At 39.8% G+C, this 25,801-nt stretch overlaps 1 protein-coding gene across 1 annotated transcript in view; it reads right to left on the bottom strand.

The window, feature by feature from the left end:
• The window catches only part of LOC126412765 (neurobeachin), a 1,487,907-nt gene that overhangs the window by 18,577 nt on the left and 1,443,529 nt on the right, over positions 1–25,801 (bottom strand). The window contains exons 39-48 of the mRNA XM_050082518.1: positions 15,685–15,797; positions 13,438–13,578; positions 11,141–11,260; positions 6,650–6,802; positions 3,120–3,192; positions 2,535–2,629; positions 2,362–2,451; positions 1,986–2,163; positions 829–909; positions 573–740 (exon numbers count right to left, since the gene is read on the bottom strand). Of these exons, the coding sequence (XP_049938475.1) occupies positions 573–740; positions 829–909; positions 1,986–2,163; positions 2,362–2,451; positions 2,535–2,629; positions 3,120–3,192; positions 6,650–6,802; positions 11,141–11,260; positions 13,438–13,578; positions 15,685–15,797 (1,212 nt within the window). The remainder of the gene's footprint in view (positions 1–572; positions 741–828; positions 910–1,985; positions 2,164–2,361; positions 2,452–2,534; positions 2,630–3,119; positions 3,193–6,649; positions 6,803–11,140; positions 11,261–13,437; positions 13,579–15,684; positions 15,798–25,801) is intronic.

The following is a 25,801-nucleotide window of genomic DNA, read 5'->3' as shown; positions in this document are numbered from 1 at the left end:
CACTAAGCAGATTCAGAAGGATGTAGGCTGCAGTAGGTACTGGGAGATGAAGAAGCTTGCACAGGATAGAGTAACATGGAGAGCTGCATCAAACCAGTCTCAGGACTGAAGACCACAACAACAACAACAACAACAACAACAACAACATTTTCAATACGTTTATTTATTGGCATGTGACTCTTACGAGAAAATTACAAGATCTTATTTAGACTTTATTTCACTTGAATTTGTTGTTCAGATTACACTGGTATAATTAGTTATCATTAGGGCTCTCAACTAGAAAACCCAATTAACTGATGTCAGAACTAAAGCTCACGACATCTAAAACTTTACGAGTTAATCAGTATATTTGAGAAAGGTGGCCCATACTAACAAGATGTCTAGCAGCCCACTTTCCTTTAACACACTATGAATTATCAGAAACTAGCTATCTTCCAAAATAATTGAAGTTCAGGGCCACTGTCATTTTTTACTGCAGATTTAATCATAACCATTATTAGATTCTGACTTTTTACAATCTACTTTTGTTATTTTATGGCATAATAAATTTTTTTATATCAAGTAGCACTCACCAGTCTCAGTAGAGAACACTCTGAAGCTGTTGTCCCAGAAACCACAAGCAACAAGAAAACGGCTGTCTACTGTTGTCACAAAACAGTTGGAACGTATCCGTATCTTTTGGCTGAAGTTATCACCAAGATGTCTCCTCATGGCTGGATTTGAACTGCTGCCTGATTGTGCTGTGCATACAGAATAACACATAATGTTACTTGTGTCTATGAAGCACACAGAATATTTTCATATTGCAAATTCAGATTGTCAACTTACAAAGTACAGGGTCCATTGACAGTGGAAGATTTGCTGTGGGTGTCTGTGGAGTCTCAGCGTAGCTCGGGGACTGAACAGATGCTGCAAGGAACAAAATAATGTTATGATTTTCTTATTACTAAGAGTCAAAATCATTTAGAATTATCTAAACAATAATGCTTTCACCATTTGCCCGTTATTTATTTCCTTCTGGAAACATTCTTGCAATTTTGGCTACTTTTGGCTACACAGCAATTGTCAAGTGAATACTTTCAAAATCATTTACATATCACGTCCCTGTGTAAAAGTTTTGAAAACATATGAGATACTCTCACTCGCTACCATAACAAAGCATGTAAGTGAGATTAATATGATGATCCCATATCGTCAAAAAATGAATATGATGTTATTGACATTTATTATGCCTCCAATTGCAACAGTGTATCCAGAAGGAAATAAATAACAGTCGAATGGCAACAGTATTATCACTTTAACTGAATAATGTTACATTCTTTCCTTATTTTTCTATGCATTATAAAACATGAAAATTATTTCAGAAACTATCTGAGTATCAAATTTGTATGGATGTGATTTTAAAGTTACACGTGCAGGAAACCTAACAAGAAGTATGACAGCTAAAAACAACATTGCAACAACAGGCAGGTTAGAAGGATGTTTACTTAACTACATATGAAATTTAGGTGCTTCAGAGAGAGTTGGGAATAATGTAAACCAACTGAACTTGACATGTCCATTGTCAGGAGCTAAAGACAAAAGAGGTGAAAGGAAAATTGTTCACTTACTTACTATGCATGCACAAATGTGGTGAGCAGCAGTAGTCAGCAATAGGAATTAATTCTAAGCCTAGTTTTAAAATGACAAACACAAGAAATGTAAAAGAATTGGATGTAGCTTCATCCATTTTCCATGTGTGTGCCTGATAACTAGACTGGAAGAGATTTCCACCCTTCCATTATCTTCCTATCTTTCCTCTCATTTTGGCTAAAGCTTCTGATTAAGATTTATTCAGTTCTGAAAGGTTAAGGTATGATTTTGCTAGCACTACTAAACTGTCAAGTAGGAGTTTTAATTTATCTGTACACAGTTTTTGAAACTGTACTTTGATGGTAATAATAAAAAAGGGATTAATACAGCACTGCAGGGAATACTTGACCTACCTGCATAGCTAGTGTTCCACTTGTTTAGTGCAAACTGCTGGTTTGCAGTCACAGTGACAACGGACGGAAGTGGCAACTGGGGATACGTATTTGCCGAAATGTGACAAATAGGTGAGTTAGATGGAAATTTCATTGTCATGCAGACATCTTCTGGGATGCTGGAGAACATCATTGGAGACTTGAAAACCAAAACAAACCTTTTTAGTGATGGAATAGATAAGTCATCATGTGCAAAGTTATTGGCTGATTACTAAAGACATTGGTAAAAATAGTTTCATTTACTGGACCAGGCAATTATGATTCTATACAGATATTGCACTTATGATTTTTCAGCAAGCAGGGGAAATATCAGATTGAAACTTATCAAGAGCCTCACCAGATGCATTGCAGAACTCCTAGGAGGGTGTGGCTCCATTAGAAGCTGCGAAGGTGTTTGGCCAAAATTACGAATCTGATTTTCAATGGCCTGTGGAGAAAAAACAAAAATACACTGTACATAACTGAACAATGATAATGGATTCCTTTTGTTTATCACAGTAGGTCTCTCACCTCTTTCATTACTGGATCACTAATACTGTCCATGTCCACACTTCCTTCATATGTCAAGTAGTAAAAGACATTTGTTGCTCTGACGGCTTCAGGGCCTTCAATGGAACAAAAATTATACAACTCACTAAGGTAAACAGTAGCTTACAGAATATTATACAGCAACTCAAATAATGGAAACAGACTAGTAAATTCTTCCATAACAGATAAAACAATAAGCAATGTAAGCAAAGCACATAAGCAAAGTAAGGAACCAACGATGTCTCATAAGAGACGCAAAGAGAAAAGCTGATGAGGTTTAATTGTTACAACCAGCTATAAATAGCACACTTCTAGGTAAAAAATGTGAAAGAACTTTCAAACATCTCATTTACTTGTTAATATATCACACAACATTTTTTTATTTGACATAGTTCTTAAAACAGTTTTTTGTTCCTTGAGACTCTTTTGGTCTTATTAAACATACACAAATGTCTGTTTCAGACATTGATCACAACAGAAGTTATTTAATTACACAGTAGCTGACATGATTCTCTGAATCTAAAGCACTTTTAAATTTCAGAAATGAATGTAGATCACATTACTCACCCCTCTGTTTATATCCAAAAATGAGGTCAATCCACTGGTGCAATTGGCAGGACACAAATTCAGATTCCAAGGCCTGAAATGAACAAGAATCAACTAATTTCCATGCCAAAATGAATACAGCCATCTGAATCACCAAGGGAAAATGAAATAATGTAGGATTTGTGGTTCTGGCAAGACAAAACTCAGTTTATTTTAAACTTCATTGGTTCTCTGAGGCACAGTCCAATCAGGAGAACCGCAGAAAGAATACAATTACTGTATAAAGTATCTACTCCACAAATTAAGCTGATCACCACCCAAAAATGCATTCGAACACCACAGTAACTTAATGAGCATAGTCATATTGGAGGTGGTATGTCATTACTTTCTCCGAGAACTGGTTCATCCACACAAATACAAAAAGCTCTACAGTACAACTTTACTTTTTCAGTGCACTGCCACACATGAACACCACGTACACTGCCATAAAAAGTCTAAGGCAAAACTACATACTTTCTGCAAAATATTTGCACTGATTTAGATACCAGTATATATCTAAAACAAATATCAATCATTTTTGTTAAAATATAAGAATAAATCTGATATCTAAAGATTTTCAAGTCCTGTTTTAAATGAAAAATATAAGTGTTATGAAGTGATGCTGGAATAGGGATATTGTAAACATTTTTCCATCACTGTTTGATGTCGTGTCACAACATTTATTTCATGTTTCATCTAAGTCATCAGTCTTTTGAAGGCAGTAGTTTAATGCACTTTACATAACATACGTTGGTGAAAGACATGCCTGCAGTAATAATAACTTGTAGATATTCTTTTGATGAACACAAATGTGAGTTTGCTACACACATTTTTATGATAATACTGCAATCTGAAATACACATTCAATTTTGGATGTGGTCACAAGATTAAAGGGGGCACAGGGAATAGGTTTTGCAGTAAAGCCATACACATAATAATGAATCATAAGTAATGAGGGAAGTCTCTGGACATCAATGGATTTGATGCCTAGATTTCAAAACTAAACAGGCACTGCAGCTTTTTTCCCCTCAGTGATGAGAGATATTTTTTGCAATAATAAACTCATTTCATGAAGTGAATGCAATAGCCACATTTTTTGAACAGCAGATGATCAACAGGAACCAGCCCAGAGTGATGTTGTACAGTGAGAGGTTTCTTTTCTCAAATAAGTAGTGGTTTGAGGAAATCAAAGATGTAGTTAATGCCATGGATAAAGGATGGTAGCTTGCAATGTCTCTGTGCTCTTGTTTCTATCTTATTCTTCTGCCCATCTACTACCTGTGTTTTTCCTTGGTCTCTCACCTTTTGCTACTACAATGTATAACTCTTTAGTTCACACACCCCTTTCTCACCATCCTATAACACCACAGCTCATCTCACCTCTGTTTCTCTTCATCTATCATTTGCACATATTCCCAATACATGCTTCCAGGTTTTAACTTGAAACTTTAAAACATAAATAATTATTACTCATTATTAGAACCTTCAGTTTTCAGTTAGAGCTATTATAGTCTTCTGTTACTTTTCACTCCTAATCTACTCCATAGATCTCTTTCTAACTCAGAATATTCTTCAACAATTACATATGATCCCTTTACTTGTCAAAGCCTTCCCCCACCCCCTCCTCCTCCCCAACTGCTTCTGGGTATCAGTCAGTCTTACTCAAGTCGTCATTGTTCCAAAATGTGGTAAGTAGTTACTGATTTCCAAGATTATGTTACATAATGTTATTTTTTTGATGTGCACATTTTAAAGCAAAACAGTAATTACAAGCTTCCACAATTCACATGATGAGCGAGTCAATGAATTACTTTTTTAGTGAAGAAGTGGAAATGATATGTATAATGAACGTATTTATAATAATTCCTTGTTAGGACTAAATTTTTAATGTATTTTTTGCATAGTCTAGTAATGGCTAATATGTGGAAAGATAATGATGACTACTGGTATTTCAAACATTGAAGGATAGTTAACATTAGCAGTTGAGACACAGCAAGGTAGGATGGTTCCACTTGCTACAATTCTACTCCTTAAACACATAAAATATGTTTTCTTTGTTCCCTTGTTCACGTATTGCATATCACAGCTACAAAAAATCTAAATTCTTATTCATGATACATCTGATAAATGTTTATTATTCACTGCATAGTTTCCTGGTTATTCATGACAATAGTATAGTTAAAAAATCTTTATTTTCCTTCAGTATCCATCATAGTTGTGATGACAGTTATTTCTTTGTGGTGACTAGTTTCAGACAATCACATCCATTTCCAAACCATGGTCTTAGATGTAAGTGTAATCATACAGTTCCCTCCACTTACAGTTACATCTAAGGCTATGGTTTGAAAATGGACATAACTGGCTGAGAAACTACTCACCACAAATAAATAACTATTAATACAGTTGTGATGGATATTGAAAGTAAATAAAGATCTTAATAACCCAAGTTGCTGGTACTATCCTCCATCAGAATGTTGGAACTTCATAAAATAGTACAGTTAGATTACTTGAAAATATCTTACTTAAAGAACGATTCAGAATTTATGTTACCCATAGACCGTGTGGCTGTCAAAATTCAAGGACGTTAAAATGTTTGTTTGTTCTGAAATTGACCTAGTTCACTCAAAAGCCCTTATTTTCCACTTTCCAACAAAAGTTTTACTTTTCCAAAACTCACTACTTCAAATGGTGCTTGTAATTGAAATTTCTGTTTTGTACAATGTGTATCTTAAAATGAAATGATTTCTGAAATTCAGTACTATAGTTTTGCTCATTTGATTTTTCTATTTACAAAAATGTACAAGTTCACTAAAATAACCTGTTAATTTGTTAATTAGTCCATTTATGGAATTGGACTTTCTTGAAATCTCTTGGCATATTTTGGGAACCCCTGTGCACATTAAATTACTCTCCCACAGAGTAGTACCTATAATTTGGCCATTTGTTGACATACAGATTCTAGATAAACAAACTTATTTCTTTGCCTGTAGTACTGCTGTATCCTTTAATTTTGCTATCATTAACAGTTCGCTATTTTGTCAACTCATAAATTTCTGTGATAGATGCATCCACAAATAGATGTTGTGCACAATGTATGAGTCAATCAGGGGCTAGCAGATATCTCATAAACAATCTATGTCACTCAGAGTGACAAGATAATATGTTATAAACTTAAAAATTCTGCAAATCACTTTGACCGCAGATATATTAGCTGTGAAAATTACTGAATACAATTTGCTTACTGAACTGTTACCAAGTGACAACAAATATGAGGAGACTGAAAAATAATTTCAGTAGCATTGCTTGCTTATGTTATTTAACAATGGTTCACCAAATTCAACAATCACAGTATGATGATCAAAGAAGAAAGGACAAGAGATTTATGTGGTATGAAAATCAAGTTCGTACTGCTTCACGGTGAAATTACACAATACATATGCACAAAAAAAGGACCTCTGGAAAATGAACAGTTATTATTTTACTAATACCCTATAAGAACTGATTCTTCTTACCATTCTGTTGATACGAACAAATTCTTCAGGAGATGAAGCCCAGGGAGGCAGTTCTACATCTCCTACAGCTGTGCCATCTTCTTGCTGGCCCAGTCTATAACGATTTGCATTCACTAGCATTTCCGGAAGGAAGAAAAACTCTGGTATGAGTTCCTGTAAAGATATAAAAGTCACAAAAACATGAGGACTTCCATCAAATTCTTTATTCTGACAACAAAGTACTACCATAATTCTGTACTTGTAACACCTATGAATTTAGGAATGTCTCTACTACTAACAAGTGATTATTCTCCCATTAAATTTGGCAAAAATTAATAATAATAATAATAATAACAATAATAATAATAATAATAATAAACTGTTTTGTGTGTCACCTAACTTTACAAGGTTAGACAGAAGGATAATAACCATTGGACACTCTGCACACAATTTATGATTTGTGGGTCCACATTGATGCTACACTTTGTTAAACCCTAATTACTTTCAGTGACAATTTAGCTAATATCAGTGGCCTTTTATTGTATTTCTGTTTCTCCCCTCACATATCATAAACATGTTACATGTCTGGTTTTCTCATACAGCATACCATGTAACTGATGTCAATTTATTTGCTAACTACTTTGAAATCTTCATTCTCATCCATAAAAAGGTAGCTAACAAATAAAATTTCATTGTGTGTTTACACCACAGCAGGCATCTCAATTTTGTCTGTCTGCTGAGATTCAGCTAGTAGACAATATGTTATCAAAGGTACCACTGTGTTCAGTATAGGGTTTTGCTTTGTGCGCTAATTGATCTGCTGACTTAGTTTTACAACACGTTGTCAGTCAGTTAATGTTGTGATTTTCTAGGTACGCGCATGAGTTTGTTCATTTATAGTTTCTAGAGACAAGATATTACAGGTTTTATAAATATATGTATTTCTGTTGCACCTGCAGAGTGCCATCAGCTGAGACTGATGTCAGCTGCCGCGCTCACGTGCACTGTCAAAAAGTTCATGCCAGAGGCACTGGTTTTTTTGTGTTGTGCACTGCGATGTTACAGCTTTCCTTGACTGTTTATAGTTATGGAGATGTCAGAGAATTTTTCTTGCAATTAGAGACTATTCGTATTTACTTCAACCTCATTTATTGACACAGTTATTACATTGTTATTCACGTACCTCCTGTATGTCATCAGTTAATGAAGTCACTCAATTAAGAGATCAATTGGCATTTAAAATTACACACTATCTGGCTAAAGTAGAACACACAATTGTACGTTTGGAGAGCTAACAACTAGAGGTTCAGACAATGGTGACCCTGATGTGATTTAGCCTGCACTATCACAAAAGAGTAACTCAATTTGCGAGTGAATCAAGATTTATGAACTATGGCAGTATTTCCAGACTTACCATACGTTTATCACCCTTTAGGCCACATAACCCAACACTATGGTTTGGACAAGTGGAAGCCAATTTTGGTTATGCCGGAATAGCTATGCACTCTACCAAATTCACAATAGTTGTGAGCCAGTTGGACATTCAGTATGCAGCCAAGATTGAAGACATATAACTGCACCACCTACCATGAACTCCTGTGAGAAGCTTAAGTCAGAGTTAATATGTAGAATCTCTGCATCTTAAGAAGAACAGATTAGGCAAGATTTAATGCAGGAGGATATTGGCAATAGGAAGCCATCTCCATGTCTTAGGCACTTGGGAAAAAAGTCATCATTGGCACAGTGCCTGCCAACTTGCTACGTGCATCCGCACCACAAGTGAAGACAATAATAGGATCACTAACAGTGATGCCCTCTGATTCAGTGGCCGATTTGGCTGTCAAGATCGTGGATATAATGACGGCTGCACCAATAAGTACAGTGACAGCACTGTGTAACAGCATATCACCAACAATGGCAACATGTGCAGACTACGACAATCTTGCAGTCAAGGTTGGTGTGCTCACCAAACAGATTAGCGAGTTGTTATCCCATCCTGATCATAGTAATGACAGAAACTGATACCATAAAGGGTCAAGAAGCCATTCTTCTGCAACCTCTTTGACTTCTGGGACAGGTAAACCATCCATCTGTTGGTATCATTGCAGATTTGGTGACATGGCATGCAAATGCACCACATCTTTTGCCTTCCCAGATGCCAGTGGCAATCGGGCATAGCCACATCATCCCACTGCTGAGCACAATCAGAGCACCTGTTTATAAGTACCAGCAAATCAGGCTGCAAGTATTTAGTAGACACAGGGTCAGATCTGTATCTCCACAGACCCTGCTATATGGCAGTCAACCACCAACCTTGTTTGTCTATCTGTGGCAAACAGTTCTTCTATAACAATGTACGGTACGTGGCATATGGAATTGGATGACAATCTCATGTAAGCATGGGCATTTACAATTGTGGATGTCATGGAGCCCATCATTAGAGCTGATTTTTTGGTATTCAACCACAACTACCAGACATGATGAATGCGTGAATTGTTAACAGCATCATCAGCCTGACAGCTTCGGGTTTCTGATGTAGTGCAATGGCCAAGATTTTGCAAGTGGCCAGCAGTGACAGCGAGTAGTCGGGCCTACTGCAACAGTTTCCAGCCTTGGCATGCCTGCCTGGAGTGCCTTTAGAGGTATGTCACAATATCATAAATCATATTAAGACTACTGACTAATAGTCTGCCTATCTCATGTCGACCCAGATGTTAGGTCCTGAGTGCTTAGTCATTGTGAAGGTGGAATTTGGCATCAAGGCACCATTCGTCCATCCAGTAGTCCACAGTCTTCTCTATTACAGCTTGTATCAAAGAAGGGTGGTGCATGGTGTTCGTGTGGAGACTATCACACACTTAAAACTTTAAGAGTGCCGGACCAGTACTCAGAGCCTTTGCTATGTAACTACAATCATGCTTTATCCCGAGCGACCTTATTCAGTGTGCTTCATTATGCTAAGATGTTTACACAAATTCCAGTGGCAGAGGAAGATATTCCAAAGACAGTCATCATCACTATTTGGATTGTTTGAGAGCCGTTTAATGACATTTGGCCTAAGGAATGCTGTGCAGACATGCAAAGATTTATTGATTAAGTCTTCCTCACTGCCTTGTCCACAGCTGAGCAACACAAACAGCATTTAATTTGAAGTTTTTAAGTGCTTAGAACACTGTAGCATGGTTCTCAACACCACTAAGTGCATGTTTGGTCAGACACGAGATTTCATCTGCCATCTTGCTACCAATACTGGAAAAAGTCAAAGCCATCCTGTAGATTGTGAACGAAAGACTGCTAAGGGATTACATTGCTTTCTGGTCATGCTAAACTTCTATCATCAAGATCTGCCACACTTGGCTGAGCTACAGCTACCATTGACTGCAGCACACATTGGTCAATTATCAAGGGCAGATCCCTGGTTCAGCGGATACAGTTCTGTCTTGCATACTAAATTACTCAGAAAAGACAGAAGTTTATAAAAATCCATCATAAATGTTCAATACGGACGACACCTAGCCGATAGCCAAATTCATCCCAAACTGAGTGTAAGGTGTCTTCTGTCACTGAAGCTACAGCAGCTGATGTTCTGGTTTTTAGTTCATCAATGTCATGAGGTAAGGAAGGAATGCAAACACATTATTTAACATATCCCCACAGGAAGAAATCACATGATGATAAGTCAGGGGACATAGGAGGCCAAGAGGGTAAAGTCTGGTCTCGCAGTCCTGTACGCCCCATCCAACGTTGAGGCACGTCGGCATTGAGGAAACTGCGCACGTTGTAGTGCCAGTGTGGTGGTGCTCCATCTTGCTGATAGATGAAATTGTCAAAGTCAAGTAGTGAAAATAACCAGTACCGTAGCATTGCAAGATATGATTGTCCTGTTACAGTTTCTTCCTCAAAAAAGTAGGACCCATAAACCTTGCTTTGCGAAACAGCACAAAAAGCATTCACTTTTGATGAATCACATTCATGTTCAATTGTTTCATGAGGATTTTTGAGCCCCCATATACGCACATTATGATGGTGAACCTTACTGCCATTATGAAAAATTGCCTCATTGCTGAATATCAACCGTGACATAAAAGTGTCATCCTCCATGTCCACGCTCCAGGTCAGCGCTTGTAGCAACATCTAGCAGATTTTTTTCTCAAACTCTAGACCATGCATTACATCTAGCGCTGTTTCAGTTACCTAGTGACATTTGTCTCAATATTAAAATAGTTAAAATCGGGTCACTCTTTTTGGGACACCCTGTACTTAGAAGTAAGTGACTATTATTTTTGAGTGGCTGGAAGAAATGTATAAAGTTGGATGAAATAAAATTTGTATTTGACAAATAGTTCAAGATTGAAGAAATTAATGTAAAGTATCTGAATTTAAGGCAACACCCATGGACCTAAAGAAGCTGGATGACAAAATGTAGAAAGAGCATATTTAATTCAATATTATTGAATACAATGCACAGAGGAATTTGAACTTTCAGTTTCAAATTAATAGCCCTAAACTAACCTTTACATCAGAGGTGTCCCTCTGACAGTTCTTCCAGGATAGTGCCAGTGATGAAAACAGCCTGTTAGGATGATCAAATTTTCCACCTTGGAGTGCCAGAAACATTGTTGTCATTGGTTCCTGTGGCAAAATTCACACACAAAATATAGATGTTATGGCATAAACATAATTTAATAATATTTTTACAACAAAATGGAAAGTATTTCATTTAATGTGAAGGAAATGTGGAACAATGAACAGACACAGTACTGTGCACAGTAGGATAGGAACATCAGGGCTAAAGTGGTATGGGCATTTAAAGAGAATGGACACCAAGAAGATTCCCAAGAAAATACATGAAATGGAGATGTGATGGAAATTACGAAGTGGAACCAACTGATAAATGGCTGGAAGGTATGGACAAGTGTGTTGAAAAAAAGAGGAGAGGACTGGACCGGAGAGAACACAGAAAGATGGTGGGAAACCTGGACTTTCCTTCCAAAAATAAAATTATTTTCCCAAATCTAATACAGCTGTGAATGTAATAAATGTTTGGATGTGAAATTTGCAAATCCATAATTAATCCTAATTCAACTCAACTTCATTGTTAAATACGTTCTTTTGGTTATTCTGAATCCATTAGTATAATTAGTTTGGCTAAAGACTGTGGTAAGTACAAAATATTAGTAATTTCAAGTTCTGTTATCATTGTTGTTATTCAAACATACAAACAATTACAGACTTTCTGATACAGTGAACAAAAATGCAGTAAAAATAAACAGAGTACTCATACAACCAGTGCCATAGATATGGTATCAGCATATCAGCACCTGTACTCAATCAATTTTGAAGTAACTAACATCTTTGGATAAAATATTGTTACTGAAATAGACTCACATATTTAGACAAAGTAACCAGTGTAATTCTTTAGAAATTATTACTGTATCTGAAATTTCTTGCTTAAGAAAATCCTCCATTCAGTAACTCAGAAATTTAAACCTTTAATTGTAATTTGTGAAAATCTGGGAAACAACAACAGCTAAATTCAGTTTTAATTATAGTAAAATTATAAAAGAAACATGGCAGAAGCCATGTGAGTTCACTCTGTGATGAGTTTTCAAATTCATAAACTCTATGTCCACTAATATAGAGTAACGTACCACTATTGATTTAGTATATATTAAAAGTCAGAAAATGTACCATGTTTTAACTAAAATTCACATGTGGGAGTTTATTCATGCCGTATCCTGCTACTAGTGCATGTGAGTATGATTGTGAGTGTGTCAACTGTGGTGTCACCAGGTTTGTGTGCTTGAATTGACCACCAACTGTAACAGCAGGGGCCAGCCACTGGAGGCCACCTACGGGAGGTGTGAGCATAGCTCGGGCTCTGCCGAGCTGCTTGCCAGCGACTTGCACACACATATATGCACACAGCAGTGCTGACTGACTATATTCATCCAGTTGCACCACTCACATGTCATTCTGTGTCTTGTTATGTTTAGATTCAAGAGAACCTTATGAATAGAGCCGTATTTGTGTTACTTGTATCAGTTTCATGTATTACTTGGTTACTACACAACTGGCAACACGGATGGGAAGGTTTGTGTATGTGCAGTCTATAAGTGCAGTTTGATCAAGTTATCGACACCACGCTACCAGCCCTGAGTGAACAATTTTACTTCGGCAGTGATCATTTTGTTCACTTCCATTAACAGACAGGTAACGTTCCACTGGTCCCTCCACTCACTTTTCTTCCATATGACGATTCAGCCAAGCATTGGGAAGCTTACGAAAAAAGACTCAGACAGCATTTTTTGGATTTTGGTGTGACAAACAAAACGTTGTGCTAAGCCTTCTTCCTCTTGTGTATGCCACTTACAATGCATCAATTACAGTGTCAGCTTGCCCTTTTACAAGAACCAGCAGCTCTTACTTACCAAACAAGTCATACAGGGCCGTTGAACTTCATGGCCTTAGCCATAAGTGTCAGTTTGTTACTAATGCCCATAATGACTCTTAAGCACACTCTATGGTGTGCAACACAATTATCTGTTTAGCCTCGGACACAGAAGTGCACCAAATGGCTCTACTCTGTCTTTGGTACACAATGTGCACAATGCACTTTATGTGAAAATCTATGACAAGGGCTCCAGCTCTAGATATTTGTGCAATACATCAAGATGCAAATCTCTCCACCTGAAATGATCTTTCCAATATCAGTGTTAACAAATACTCTTACTATTTTGCATGGTAAGTTGGCTATTGTATCCTTTTTACTTAGATCATACGTGGAATAATGGAAGCACGTTACATACCACACGGATGAGCCAATTGAGTACGAATGCAGCAGTGGAGTAATGTGTGCCGTAATGGAACGGTGGGATGGACTCGTGCTCCCAGCTAGCATAGCGCTCCTCAAAGTAAGCTCTGCGGCTGGGATTCAGAGCTCCAATTGGCTGCAACATGACAGGGCATATATTAAATATAATGTAAGAGACTGCCACAAACAAGAAAAGAAAACATATACAAATTGGCATAATTAGCATCAGACGAGGCGAACACAAAATTGCGTTCAGTTGTTTGGCAATATTTTCCAACAGGTAAGAAGTGACCTACTTCCTTCAAGAACTCCATGAAATTGTAACCCAAACTGTAATATATGGAAGGATTGCTGCAGTACCTCAATATTGAACAAGGCAAAGATAAGAATTTGCAGAAATCTATGTAGGCCTGAAACATTATGTGCACTGTAAATCATTATAACTGGATGCAAACTAATAAGGATGTAAAAAGACATGGAAGAAAGATTTTACAGAGCGTTTTGAAAAATCTCTACTGCGAGAGTACAGCTGAAAGGAAAGTACATGAATTATTGCATACCAACATTCTGAAAAAAATCTTCACTGCTTTCAGAGACAGAGATGTAAAATCTGATTTGGAAAGTTCTAAACTGACTTAATGAATTCTTTACTCTTTCTTTCCAGTGGAAGCTAGGAATTGCTAGCTAATTTAAATTGAAAGTATGTCAGAAGTCATTATACCAGACGAAATTAAATTCAAAACTATAGCGGACAACAAGAATTTACAGAAAAGTCAAGCACTACATCTAATAAACCCGTATCGAAGGACATAGAAGAACAATCACCAAAAAGATGAAATATTCACAAAAATATGAAAGGATCACATCAGTTAATTTAGTTCACTTGCATTTATCAGTTACATAGATCTACACTCAAGACATGTATCATAATCTGTGGATAGTAAGCTTCAGAAAAACCAACTGCAGAGCTTCACATTCTGTTGACCTTCCAGATTGATGAGTCTTTTTTGCTTCTGGCTATGCATTTGGATTCTCCTCACTGAAACATTATCCTCTGAAAATGGTAGATCATATTTCATCTTCCCCAGAGTTCTATGGAGAGTCAAATGTAAAACATTCCTTACTTCAGACCAAAAGGGTAATAATATTATCAAAATCACATTTACTTTCGTAGCAAGAAAAGTAAAATAAGTACGTATTGCTGTGAGGTTGGATGCCAGCAAGTTAAATCAAGCGAAGCTAGCCTGCCACATATTTTTAGTGCATGAAACATATGTGGTGGGATTTGATCTGAATGTGAATCATTAAATGTGAGAGTAGTGGCTTCCAAAAGCAGTGCCTAACATGGAGCCAAAAACTTAATCAGGGAAAATCGTTTTGGCACTGTAGCATTTGTTTTTTGCTAAAACAGATAATTACAATAACTGAGTATTTGGACAGGCTGTAATAAGTCTCCATACCAACTTCAACCAGAAGGACAGAAGCTTGACTAACGAGTAGCCACAGTCATGAAAAACTATCAGTTCATCACAGATAATGCCTACGTTGCCTGTAGCTCCAGCCTGATCATACAATCTGGAGACTCCAGAAACTCTCCTCAACAGAATGCTGATATTTGTTGCACAGCAAAAGATAACATACAGGATTCATGCAACATTCACAGCCCAAAAAGCTGTTAACTCATTCAATGCATAAAAGTCAGTTAACAGAGGAGAAACAACTAATAATTTGGGAAGATTTACATTTGAAGTTATTTAATGAAGTGGGCTGCAGCAGTTCTAACAACAACTGAAGAATTGGGTCACGGCATTCCGATATTGGTATGTAATTACTTGTGATGCTCAGAAGTGCTCAAACACAGATTGTAGAATGGGGGTCAAGGCTCGGTTTCCCTCAGCTGGGTGGCCAACGTTTTATCATAAGTGAACTTATTTATTTATTCGTTCAACCTTGAAGAGAAATTCCAGATATGTGTAAGAAGTCCAGCTTCCTGGAAAACTGAAACTGTGTGCTCGACTGGGACTCGAACCTGGGACCTTTGCCTTTTACTTATCGAACTGTCCAGGTACGACTCACGAATCACCGTCACAGCTTCACTTCCGCCAATACCGCATTTCCTACTTTTCAAACTTCACACAAGTTCTATTGCATACCTTGCAGGACTAGCACCCATCCTCCCAGCATAAATTAGTTGTGAGTGCTGCAGCAGTAACAACTTCTTCTAGCGACAGTGCATACTTACCTTTGAGAGGTCGCGATAGTTACTAGGGAGACTCAGGTCCAACTCCTTTGTCTCATAGTTGGTGAGCACCCACGGGAACACGGGGTATTGGTTGAGGTCATTGTATGTACGCCCTGTAACACAAACCACCATCACAGTCAGTCTCAGGTTTTTGCAAAATAAATGTCAGAAGATATTCATACACATGCCTATAACTATATTTTCCAAAAAGCAGCAATACTCTCCTAAAGAGGTAAGGCCAAGAATTTTAGACTGTAGGCCTATTGTAAGACACACTTCAGACAATCTGTCAGGTTCTCGAAGGAGTACTCCTACTCAAGAAATATCGTAGTTGTGTAGGAACATTCCAAACTTGACTTCCGGAACTGCTAAAGGTCGTTTGATGTTTTCTGTCTGTTAGCAGTTCCACGTAAGCGCGAGATTTTGAAGAGGGAAGGAAGATCAGGGTTTAATGTTCCATAGGTGATGAGTGATTATATACAGGGCACAAGCTCAGAATAGAGAGGGGTGGGGAAGGAAATTGGCCACGCCTTTTCAAAGGAACAGTTCTGACATTTGCCATTGCAGTTTGGGGTAGATACGGTTTGAAATGATATCCTGCCAAATGCGAGTCCAATACCTCATCAATGCATCACCTCGCTCTGTCTTACTGAAGGAGTATTTACACCCAAAACTATTTTTCTCCTACAACAGAGCTCGCTTTCTGACTTAAAATTATTCCATTAAAACAAACGTTTTACATCCAATTATATTTTTGTTTATGCACAATGTAGGCTTTCTATTTATCAAAATATTTCGTCTCTCTTGTTTTCTGTTACACACATCGAGATATTTAAAGCGGAATTTTAGGTGCCAGTTCGATGCAGATATTCCAAATTTGTGTAGTGCGATACTAGTTTTACCGATACGTATTAATAGGGAGAGTAAAATACAAAGAATAGCCAGTACTCCAGCAGCGACTGAGCAGCGCAGGCCACAGTCGCTGTTGAAGTACTGGCTATTATTCGTATTTTACTCTCCCTATTAATACGTATCGGTAAAACTAGTATTGCAGTAGACTAATTTAGGACTTCTCTGTCGAACAGCCACGTGAAATTCCGCTTCAGAAATCTTTTTTTTCGTAATAGGAAATGTACTAAAGTTTCCCGTTCCCGTTGTAAATAATTATATATATATATATATATATATATATATATATATATATATATATATATATATATATATATATATATATATGATTAATTCATATTGTTTTTTTATAATTTTTGTTGAATTGAATTGAGATGGATAGAAATGTTTAAAAATCAGTGAATATATTTAAACCATGACAAGGTGGCATCGGACATATACTTTGAGAATTTCGTCGCCGTAAGGAGGTGGTTCGTGGGCCACGTTATTTCTGGGCTAAAATGAGATAAATACTGAAAATACAGTTTACATATAATGTTGATGTTTTAGGATTATGGATTAAACAAATAATGAAATCACAATAGCGTTATTTTTATAATTACTGAAGCGCACTATGCTACTTACATTGGGAATACAATATTAATCACTAGTGATACGTTGATTATCCGCACGTCGGTATCTCGTCCGTGCGCAGCGGAAATTTCCTTATATAATTACTAGTATGCGCGAATATGCGCCCTGCAGTACGCAGTGACTTCTTATAAAATTACAGAGTTTAAATTAGAGCGGCCAGCCTAACGTGCGAGGCTCTCCCTCGACTCCTTTCCAGAACAGATAACAAAAGACGTAATTAACAAAAGACTAGACATCCTTTCCGTGTCTCACCAGCGATCACATGCGACCGCGCACAAGATAACCTGCATTGGCTTTCATGCTTTACTAAACAGGGTTCTCTGATTAAGAAAAAATAGATTTACATGCTATGGCTAAAAATGTGCCTTTAAACCGTCGACGCTAGGCGTCGCATGAAAGACGTGATGAACGTTTGTTTGGGCTTACTCCAGCTACACACTAAAACCACGAAATTGCAAATATCCGCTGAAATACCAGAGAAAATGTGCCTCGCGACTCTTAGGAGAAGTACCCGGTATAAACTGTTATGTATTATTGCATTTATTTTCTTGTCTTTAAACTGAAACAAGTGCGTAACAAGCAGTATCTCAAAATACGCTCTCGTTGCCAGTTTCTTCCGACGACCCCTTCAATCAGGTGAAACTTTCGATGTTAGAAGACGGCGAGACTTTCCCGCAGTCTCGGGATTTTATGACTCTGTAGCCGGCACAATCGGTCGATGATTCAGGTCAGTGTCCCACAGTCGACGCGGTTGGCTGTCGATTTGCGACCCGGGAAGTGACGAGAAGTCAACCCGGGCCGGAAAGTCGCGGCGAGGTGCGGCCAGTGCCCCCTGGCGACGGAGCCCGGCGTGGGCTGCCAGAGCAGACGGCGGACGGCAGACACGTCACTGAGAAACGGCGCGCGCCGCATTCCGGGCCATCATTTTGTCTTCGGCGCCGTACATCTGCGGCGCGGCGCGACCAGAAAACATCTTTAACGTCAGCCGCAACACGGGTCGGCCGGGGACACATTTTCCCGGGGCGCCCCCTGGCGAAGACAAATTTTAGGGCTGCGCGGGCGGCGCACAAAGTGTCGCGCGACGGGCGGGGGGCGCGGCCCGTTTGAAGAGCGCCGTTTAACGAGACGCGGACGGAGATGCGGCCCGCGCGGGCAATTAGGCCGCGAGTTATGCCCGCACGTGTCGCGCCGTGTCGCCCCAAATAACGCCGTATTAATATCGCGTGACCCAGGTCCGGGCCCGGCCGTGTGCCTTCCACCCGTGACGACCCGGGATGCCTCCAGATAGCTACCTGCTATCTCGCAGCCAGCCGTCTGCCGCCACTGTGCAACGACAGCTTCACGTATACTAAATTTTGCAGCACATTGACACTCTTACCTACCCCTGCTTAAGTTCGATCTCTCACTCACTTTCCGAGACCGCTGTGTTTAGGACACGAAGCCCAGTTCGCGGCAGTAAAAGTATCGTACGGAAGCTCTAGCTCTATGTTTCTCTGCATCAGATCACGCAGTACCGGTTTGGCAGAACTCTGTGCACACACTACAGGATGACATCAATTTATTTACTCATCATCATCATCATTTAAAACTGATTATGCCTTTCAGCGTTCAGTCTGGAGCATAGCCCCCCTTATAAAATTCCTCCATGATCCCCTATTCAGTGCTAACATTGGTGCCTCTTCTGATGTTAAACCTATTACTTCAAAATCATTCTTAACCGAATCCAGGTACCTTCTCCTTGGTCTGCCCCGACTCCTCCTACCCTCTACTGCTGAACCCATGACTCTCTTGGGTAACCTTGCTTCTCCCATGCGTGTGACATGACCCCACAATCTAAGCCTGTTCGCCCTGACTGCTACATCTATAGAGTTCATTCCCAGTTTTTCTTTGATTTCTTCATTGTGGACACCCTCCTGCCATTGTTCCCATCTACTAGTACCTGCAATCATCCTAGCTACTTTCATATCCGTAACCTCAACCTTGTTGATAAGGTAACCTGAATCCACCCAGCTTTCGCTCCCATACAACAAAGTTGGTCGAAAGATTGAACGGTGCACAGATAACTTAGTCTTGGTACTGACTTCCTTCTTGCAGAAGAGAGTAGATCGTAGCTGAGCGCTGACTGCATTAGCTTTGCTACACCTCGCTTCCAGTTCTTTCACTATGTTGCCATCCTGTGAGAATATGCATCCTAAGTACTTGAAACCGTCCACCTGTTCTAACTTTGTTCCTCCTATTTGGCACTCAATCCCTTTTATATTTCTTTCCCACTGACATTACTTTCGTTTTGGAGAAGCTAATCTTCATACCATAGTCCTTACATTTCTGATCTAGCTCTGAAATATTACTTTGCAAACTTTCAATCGAATCTGCCATCACAACTAAGTCATCGGCATATGCAAGACTGCTTATTTTGTGTTCACGTATCTTAATCTCACCCAGCCAGTCTATTGTTTTCAACATATGATCCATAAATAATATGAACAACAGTGGAGACAGGTTGCAGCCTTGTCTTACTCCTGAAACTACTCTGAACCATGAACTCAATTTACCGTCAACTCTAGCTGCTGCCTGACTATCCATGTAAAGACCTTTAATTGCTTGCAAAAGTTTGCCTCCTATTCCATAATCTCGTAGAACAGACAATAACTTCCTCCTAGGAACCCGGTCATACGCCTTTTCTAGATCTATAAAGCATAGATACAATTCCCTGTTCCACTCATAACACTTCTCCATTATTTGCCGTAAGCTAAAGATCTGGTCCTGACAACCTCTAAGAGGCCTAAACCCACACTGATTTTCATCCAATTGGTTCTCAACTAATACTCGCACTTTCCTTTCAACAATACCTGAGAAGATTTTGCCCACAACGCTGATTAAAGAGATACCTCTGTAGTTGTTACAATCTTTTCTGTTTCCATGTTTAAAGATTGGTGTGATTACTGCTTTTGTCCAATCTGATGGAACCTGTCCCGACTCCCAGGACAATTCAATTATCCTGTGTAGCCATTTAAGACCTGACATTCCACTGTATTTGATGAGTTCCGACTTAATTTCATCCACCCCAGCTGCTTTATTGCACTGCAATCTATTGACCATTTTCTCCGCTCCCTCAAATGTGATCCTATTTCCATCATCATTCCTATCCCATTCTAACTCGAAATCTGAAACATTACTGATCGTATTTTCACCTACATTGAGCAACTCTTCAAAATATTCCCTCCATCTGCCCAAGGCATCCACAGGATCCACCAGCAGTTTTCCTGACCTGTCCAAAATACTTGTCATTTCCTTCTTAACTCCCTTTCGAAGACTGCTAATTACACTCCAGAATGGTTTTCCAGAAGCTTGACCCATAGTCTCCAACCTGTTTCCAAAGTCTTCCCAAGATTTCTTCTTGGATGCTGCAATTATCCGTTTGGCTTTGTTTCTTTCTACCTGAGTTCTGGTATGTAGCCATTTTTGATACGCCTTCTTTTTCCTTCTACAGGCTGCCTTGACTGTGTCATTCCACCAAGCTGTTTGCTTCGTCCTACCTTTACACACTACTGTTCCAAGACATTCTTTAGCCACTTCCAGTACTGTGTCCCTGTACCTTGTCCATTCCTTTTCCAATGACTGTAATTGACTACATTCAACTAACTGGTACCTTTCTGAGATCGCTGTTATGTACTTGTGCCTGATTTCCTTATCCTGAAGTTTCTCCACTCTTATCCTCCTACATATGGACCTTACCTCCTGCACTTTCGGCCTCACAATCCCAATTTCACTGCAGATTAAATAATGATCAGTGTCATCAAAGAATCCCCTGAATACACGTGTGTCCCTCACAGCCTTCCTGTATTCCTGATCTGTTATTATATAGTCAATAACAGATCTGGTTCCCCTGCCTTCCCAAGTATACCGGTGAATGTTCTTATGTTTAAAAAAGGAGTTTGTGATTACTAAGCCCATACTGGCACAGAACTCCAAGAGTTGTTTCCCGTTCCTGTTGGCCTCCATATCCTCTCCAAATTTACCCATAACCTTTTCATACCCTTTTGTTCGATTTCGGGAGGACGACGGTTCAATCCCTTCTCCAGCCATCCTGATTTAGGTTTTCCGTGATTTCCCTAAATCGTTTCAGGCAAATGCCGGGATGGTTCCTTTGAAAGGGCACGGCCGATTTCCTTCCCAATCCTTCCCTAACCCGAGCTTGCGCTCCGTCTCTAATGACCTCGTTGTCGACGGGACGTTAAACACTAACCACCACCACCACTTTGTTCGATTTCCAATCCTGGCGTTAAAATCACCCATGAGCAGAACACTGTCCTTGTCCTTTACTCTAACAACTACATCACTCATAAAAACTATCCATCTTATCTTGATCTGTCCCTTCACAATGCGAATATACTGACACAATCCTAATTTTCTTGCTAGACACTTATTTACTTTTCAAGTAAAAAACGTGCTGCCCTTTGTTACATAGAAGGTCGTACATTCTGTGGTTCTACATGTTATATAATACTATCATACAAATTCAGTTTTATTACTAATGCTTTTTTTGTTTCTTATTTATTTATTGAGAATTTTACAGTGCTCCCAATGAGACAAGCCGCAACATAACAGGCTGCCTATGACCAAACTCAGTTGACAAACTCTACCACCTAGTATACATAGCAGCCCCGCATGTCAGAAAAAGATCAGCGGAAAAAGTTGAGACGAGGAAACAGGAAAATCATCCTAGACATACCATGTCGGGAAGCGAAGCAGAGCTTTCCTCCGAACTACTGAAGCAACTGCATCATCACCTGAACTACGGCCAAACACCAGGAGGACACATCTAAAATCTAAAGGAAGAGCCTGCTGCTGTTTTTCAAACACCTCACCTGACGTGTAAGATTTTGCATACACTGTGAACAAGAAAATGATGAGGTACAAACATAACTTCGAGCGGTGGGGATTCATTACTGGAGAACCAACATCTGAATGTGCAGAACTTCAAAATACACACCACCTCGTATGCCAGGGCGTACAAAAAGACGGCACGCTGGATGATTAAGTTTCGGCAAATGTCCGACGAATAAAGATTGCCCAATTCTGGACCCCAAAATCCGTATTATGCATACTAATCTTTCCGTATATCTCATAACCTTGTAGATACATTGTAAGTTGATGAACAGACGCATGCCATGGATACATGAATAAGAACAATAGCGTTTAATATATCAAGCTCCCGATCATCAGCGAGTTGATTAGGATTATCCAATTTGCAGATTATCCTTACACATTTCGGCGACTTTTCAAAAAAGGAAGCCTATATAACTATTGTTAAAATTAGAACGAATATTTTCGTTCAATATACTATTAGGCATGTGACTAGTGTTTTACCGCCGGGAGACGATTCGGGCCGAATCCCACAGTCGGTCACCACTGACACATTTTTCCGCCTTCCCCATTTCATCTTCAGGTAAATGCGGGGTCTCTACCCATCAATGATGTCCACTGACTATTTTCTATTTGTTTGTCGAGCCCTTTCCCTAAGAGCTAAAAATGGGTAACTCCCAACGTATTGAAAGCCGATACTAAAATAACGATTTTAGCATTTCTTCTGGCAACGTTCCCTTCAGAATTGTTGCATTGTGTTAATATGAACTGAAACCGTACAGTTAAACCTGGCCGAGAGGAATGCAGTTGTTGATATCACTTTTCCAGCCTCAATAATATCATAACTCTTGCCGTTGCTGATATTACGGGGGTTTACGTATGTAAAGAAGACAACAGATAAAAGGTAAACGATAGAAAAGACAGGGATAGTTACAGACAGGTTAGAAAAGGACGAGTGTCCGGTCAAACTTCCTCAGGATTATGGGATAGGCATATAAACAATGAGAAAGTGAAACTAAAACAAAGAAAATCTGAAATACCATTTGTTTTAAGTGCAATTAGGTTAATAAATTTTCAGTTTCTCGTAACACGTAGGTAACGCAGTAGGCTTTCAAATCTGGCCTGTAGTAAGTCTTGTAAACGCATTAAACAGCAGTTTTCGATAAAAACACGCGATTTGCGGTTCATCCGTGTTTTCCCATTATCCCTGCACTCTCGGGTCCATGTTAACCTGGATAATCGGCAACTTACTGCACTGTTCTCGCCGCAGGAAGTCGCTAAATACGAACGTAATAGTGAACCGACATACTCGGAGCAGTTAAGTGGAGCGCGCTGTGTTCTAATCGTGATCGGGGCATGCGGCCCAAGTTGGGTCTGTTAACGAGTCCTGGGGTGTTAGACCGTGACCGCTTTGTCATTTGACGGCACGAAGGATCGTCAGCACGAGAGTTTACCGCCGAATTGGCGAACACCGTATCATTCCAACTTAACAACTACTATCTTCAGGAACGAAACATCGAACATCTGGCTCGTAGAGAGCTCGAGATCAACCGCTGGCCAGTACTACATGCAAACAATGGCTCATGGGTACCTCGAGAAGAATGCAACGGCCGCAAATGGGAGGGATGTGTCGAGCAAGGCAGTACCAACAGTGCGTTACGAACAAAGGTTCCGACACCGTGGTGCGCGAGGTATCGGGAATGCAACCTGGGCCGATAGTTTTGTGTTCTCTTCAACGACGAGTTTACGATTTGTCTGGCGCCTGGTGTTCCTAGCGAGTGAACAGGCGCCAAGTATCAATGTAAACCTCGCATATTCTGTCCCACTCGTCGGACAGACAGGTCAGTATCGTGTAAGGATGTTGCACGCCGGTCGCCGCTATCGAGGGAAATTTGAAAGCTGTGCAGCGTGTATACAAGATGCCACAACCTATTTGCCGCTCCTGCAGTCAACATTTCACATCGGTTCTCCGGCGGCTCGGCCTTCCGCCCCCTCTCGAGGTAATTTGCTTTGCTGCGAAGCGCATTAACACGCGACCCGCGGCGCAGGGGATTCGCTTAGCGCCCGAGAGTGCGGACCTGGGGCCGGGGTGGGCCAGATTAATGGCACGGGACTCGAATCCGTTTGGCGACGCCGCGGCGGTGGGGTGGGAACCGGCAGCAGGTCCCTAATGGACAGCCGGCGCCTAATGCGGCCCTTCCTGCGTAACGCAGCCTCCCCACGCACCCCACAGTTCGTGCCGCATCCATCCCCTGCGGGTGGTTTCCCGAGTACATCACACTGCTCCCCCACCCTCAAGCGTGTTTACTACAGGAGATTACCACTGTATTTCGCGAGGTTATGGACTCACTTCCCGTCATTTCCATACTGTAGGTGTGAGCATTCAGATGCGAGGAAAAGAATTTTTGTCTCCAACACACAAGACTTCAAACTGACCTGACTATGGCACAGCGTAAGCGCTCTGGACAATCCGAATTTCATTATATCGTTGGAACAGTTAGAAGTGATGTGAACGTTGCAAGTGTTTTTGCTACAGGAAAAGAAGGCAAAGCCACCGTTACTTTTTAGGTCTTGTACTGAACTTATCTTATCTTACGAGTCTATTTTAATTGTTCTGCGACGGAAGTATTGCAAAAAATGGCTTCCTAGTACGCCAAAGTGAACACACAATTTGGACCCATCACGTGCAGCATATTTGTGATTTATTACACACTTCAATATTTTACGGACGAAATCAAACCTTTTTTACTTTCTGGTGCAATAAGTTTCATCTTCGTCCATCACTTGTGAAACTGTAGTATTAACCGCACATACTGTATGTTATACAACTACAGTTCCCTAATATGATTACTTTAAAAGAAGCACAAAGGTTGGAGAAACTGGGGGCAGTGGCTCAGACTGTCATGTATAAATCTTATCTGAAAGTGAAAATTGTTCCGAACGCTATAGAATCAACAAACTGACACTACCGAATTTATCTAGAAGGTGTCTCATAAAGACAGGCCGTTTGACTATTGTAGGACAACGAAATGAGCAAATAATACTAATAAACAAACGTCTCGAAATCAACGCTGTCCCTGATACAACGTATTGCGACCGAGTACATCAACACTATCTCAGAGGATTCTAACTGCAGACGCCCACTTGAGGGCAACCACTTTACAAGTATTCCACACGGTCACCGTTTGTGTGAAGGCAGGTCTAAGCAAGTTTTCTCGTCGATCCTGTACACGTTCAAAAATCCAAGGTGTGTTCCGAATACACCGACAACCATCCACAAAGTGTTCTCGTTCATCGAATTGCCAAAGGGCTTGAGTACATCACAGATTTTAAGTATCGCCATACAAACAACGGGTTCAAGTCGACGGACCTACGATGCCGTGGTATTGGCGACCAACGATAAAAACACAAGTTGTCGGAACGCTATTTAACAGTCCTTAGAGATCCGAAATGATGACAAAATCAAACGAGGGCAGGTTGTCACTTTATAATTTACGTCTCATTTCCGATGTTTCTAAACTGTGTTGTAACACTGGCATGACTACACTTGTGCACACATCTGTATCGGGGAATCCATTGGTTTCCCGACTCAAGTTTATTAGAATTATTTGCTCGTTTCATTGTCCTCTACTCCCACCTTTTCCAGACACACTGTAGCTATATAGCCATACAATCACGTAACTTAGCCTTACAATATCAACTATTTATG

The sequence above is a fragment of the Schistocerca serialis genome, chromosome 7 (assembly GCF_023864345.2).
Source record: "Schistocerca serialis cubense isolate TAMUIC-IGC-003099 chromosome 7, iqSchSeri2.2, whole genome shotgun sequence".
In the NCBI taxonomy this organism is placed as follows: Eukaryota; Metazoa; Arthropoda; class Insecta; order Orthoptera; family Acrididae; genus Schistocerca; species Schistocerca serialis.
Note: the sequence above shows the minus strand (reverse complement) of the source record. Positions and strands in the feature narration are given on the sequence as shown.